The sequence below is a fragment of the Cervus elaphus genome, chromosome X (genome assembly GCF_910594005.1).
Source record: "Cervus elaphus chromosome X, mCerEla1.1, whole genome shotgun sequence".
In the NCBI taxonomy this organism is placed as follows: domain Eukaryota; kingdom Metazoa; phylum Chordata; class Mammalia; order Artiodactyla; family Cervidae; genus Cervus; species Cervus elaphus.
The window spans coordinates 94705265-94708992 of NC_057848.1; the positions used below are offsets into that span (position 1 = coordinate 94705265).

Genomic DNA, 3728 nt, shown 5'->3' on the forward strand with positions numbered 1-3728 from the left:
ATTCAGGACTGATTTCCTTTCAGATGGACTGGTTTGACTGCAGCTCCATGGAGGTGGCAACCACACCTTGGCTGGAGGCAGCCAGCCCTCGTGACCATCTGCTGGGGCAGTTTCCCACCTGCTGTCGCTGCCAACACACAATTCGCAGCACTGCTGCTCATCTTCCCCCTGGACCAGGGAAGAGAACAAGATGGCTGAAAAGTGGGTGGATGTGGAGTACATCTCTCCCCACAGATACATCAGGAATATACCTTCAGACACAGAAGTACATGGAAACAACAGCTGAGAGCAGACAGGAGTACCTGACCAGTGGAAAATAATATATAGAACCACACAAACACATGGAGATTAAACAACACATTTCTGGCCGCCTCCCTCTCCGTGCTCTGCGACCGCCACGGCGAACATGGCCTCAGGAGTGCAAGTTGCCGACGAAGTATGTCGCATTTTTTATGATATGAAAGTTCGGAAGTGCTCCACGCCAGAAGAAATCAAGAAAAGAAAGAAGGCTGTCATCTTCTGTCTCAGTGCAGACAAAAAGTGCATCATCGTGGAGGAAGGCAAAGAGATCTTGGTGGGAGATGTTGGTGTCACCATAACCGATCCTTTCAAGCATTTCGTGGGGATGCTTCCTGAAAAAGATTGTCGCTATGCTCTGTATGATGCAAGCTTTGAAACAAAGGAATCCAGAAAAGAGGAGTTGATGTTTTTCCTGTGGGCACCAGAACTAGCTCCTCTGAAGAGTAAAATGATCTACGCGAGCTCCAAGGATGCCATCAAAAAGAAGTTCCAAGGCATAAAACATGAATGTCAAGCAAATGGGCCAGAAGACCTCAATCGAGCTTGTATTGCTGAAAAGCTAGGTGGATCCCTAATTGTAGCTTTTGAAGGATGCCCCGTGTAGACCATCATCTGGTGCCACAAATCGAAAGCTTCCGTGTTTAATGTTATCCTCTTGCTATGTATAAGTAAAGCAGACAATGTTTAGGCTAGGGACTCACTGAAGGGGAGCTCTCTTGTCATTTGTGGGGATAAACCATTCTATGAACATGTGCAAATGACCCTAAATAAATCTACACTCTAAAACTTAAAAAAAAAAAATAAACAACACATTTCTAAATAACCAACAGGTTACTGAAGAAATCAAAAAGGAAATCAAAAAAATTTCTAGAAACTAATGACAATGAAAACACGACACCTCAAAACCTATGGGGTGCAGCAAAAGCAGTCCTAAGAAGGAATTTTATAGCAATAAAATCCTACTTCAAGAAACAAGGAAAACCCTGAATAGACAGCCTAACTTTACACCTAAAACAACTGGAAAAAGAAGAAGAAGAACAACAACAACAACAAAAAACAAATTAGTAGAAGGAAAGAAATAAAAAAGATGCAAGCAGAAATAAATGAAAAAGAAATGAAACAAGAGTAAAGATTAATAAAACTAAAAGGTGATTCTTTGAGAAGATAAACAAAATTGACAAACCTTTTGCCAGACTCATCAAGAAAAAAAAGAAAGAAGAATCAAATCAACAAAATTAGAAATGTAAAAGGAGATGTTACAACAGACAATGCAGAAATTCAAAGGATTACAAAAGCATATTATGAACAACTATATCACAATAAAATAGATAACCTGTAAGAAATGGACAGATTCTGAGAAAAGTTCAATCTTCCAAGACTGAGCCAGGAAGAAATAGAAATTATGACCAACCCAATTACAAGCACTGAAATTGAAGCTTTGATCAAAAATCTCCCAAAAGACAAAAGCCCAGGACCAGATGGCTTCACAGGAGAATTCTATCAAACATTTAAAGAAGAGCTAATGCCTACCCTTCTAAAACTCTTTAAATAAATGGCAGAGGAAGAAACACTTCCAAATTCATTCTATGAGGCCACCATCACCCTGATACCAAAACCAGAAAAAGACAACACACACACACACACACACAAAACAATAGGCCAATATCACTGATAAACATAGATGCAAAAATCCTCAACAAAATTTTAGCAAACAGAATTCAGCAACATATCAAAAAGTTCATACCTCATGATCACGTTGGGTTTATTCCAAGGATGCAAGGATTCTTCAGTATATGCAAATTAATCAATGTGATACACCATATTAACACATTAAAATAAAAAAAATGATAATCTCAATAGATGCATAAAAATCCTTTGACAAAGTTCAGAACCTATTTGTGATTAAAACTCTTCAAAAAAGATGCATTCAAGGAACCTATCTCAACATAGTAAAGGCTGTATATGATAAGCCTACAGCAAACATTATTCTCAATGTGAATAAATGAAAACATTCCCCCTAAAATCAGGAACAAGACAAGGGTGTCCAATTTCACAACTATTATTCAACATAGTTCTGGAAGCCCTAGCTACAGCAATTAGAGAAGAAAAATAAATAAAAGGAATGTAGATCAGAAAAGAAGTAGAGCTCTCACTGTTTGCACATGACATGATACTGTACATAGAAAACTCTAAAGATACTGTCAGAAAATTATTAGAGCTAATCAGTGAATTTAGCAGTGTTGCAGGATACACAGAAATCATTTGCATTTCTATAAACTAACAATGAAAAATCATGAAGAGAAATTAAGGAATCAATCCCACTTACCATTGCAACAAAATGAATTAAATATCTAGGAATAAACGTACCTAAGGTGACAAAAGAACTGTACACAGAAAATTATAAGACAATCATGATCTTTATCTTTCTGGCTTACTTCACTCTGTATAATGGGCTCCAGTTTCATCCATCTCATTAGAACTGATGCAAATGAATTCTTTTTAATGGCTGAGTAATATTCCATGGTGTATATGTACCACAGCTTCCTTATCCATTTGTCTGCTGATGGGCATCTAGGTTGCTTCCATGTCCTGGCTATTAACAGTGCTGCGATGAACATTGGGGTGCACGTGTCTCTTTCAGATCTGATTTCCTCAGTGTGTATGCCCAGAAGTGGGATTGCTGGGTCATATGGCAGTTCTAATTCCAGTTTTTTAAAGAAATCTCCAACCCCATATGCAAAACAGAAAAAGAGACACAGATGTACAGAACAGAATTTTGGACTCTGTGGGAGAAGGCGAGGGTGGGATGTTTCGAGAGAAAAGCATCAAAACATGTATATTATCTAGGGTGAAACAGATCACCAGCCCAGGTTGGATGCATGAGACAAGTGCTCGGGCCTGGTGCACTGGAAAGACCCAGAGGTATCGGGTGGACAGGGAGGTGGGATGGGGGACCGGGATGGGGAATACATGTAAATCCATGGCTGATTCATGCCAATGTATGACAAAAACCACTACAATATTGTAAAGTAATTAGCCTCCAACTAATAAAAATAACTGGGGGAAAAAAAAAGAAAACAAAATAAAAAAGAAAAAACAAGACAATCATGAAAGAAATCAAAGAGAACATAAACAAATGTAGAGATATTCCATGTTCCTGGCTAGGAAGAATTAATATTCTGAAAATGACTATAGTACCAAACACAATCTACAGATGTAATGCAATTCCTATCAAATTACCAATGGCATTTTTCACAGAACTAGAACAAAAAAAATCACAATGCATATGGAAACACAAAAGACCCCAAATGGCAAAAGTAATCTTGAGAAAGAAGAATAGAGCTGGAGAAATCCATCTTCTTGACTTCAGATTATCCTACAAAGCTACAGTTATCAAGACAGTATGGTAGCAACACAAAAACAGAAAT

At 38.1% G+C, this 3728-nt stretch overlaps 1 protein-coding gene across 1 annotated transcript; it reads left to right on the forward strand.

The window, feature by feature from the left end:
* Positions 1 to 368: 368 nt before the first annotated feature.
* LOC122690664 (destrin) lies at positions 369 to 995 on the forward strand. The gene has a single exon (XM_043897558.1). It carries the CDS (start codon positions 407 to 409, stop codon positions 902 to 904), a length of 498 nt encoding a protein of 165 aa, XP_043753493.1. The 5' UTR covers positions 369 to 406; the 3' UTR covers positions 905 to 995.
* The last annotated feature ends 2733 nt before the right edge of the window (positions 996 to 3728 follow it).

What these genes read in the sequence shown, in the direction of transcription:
- LOC122690664 (XM_043897558.1), top strand. Translation starts at nt 407, where the DNA reads ATGGCCTCAGGAGTGCAAGTTGCCGACGAAGTATGTCGCATTTTTTAT.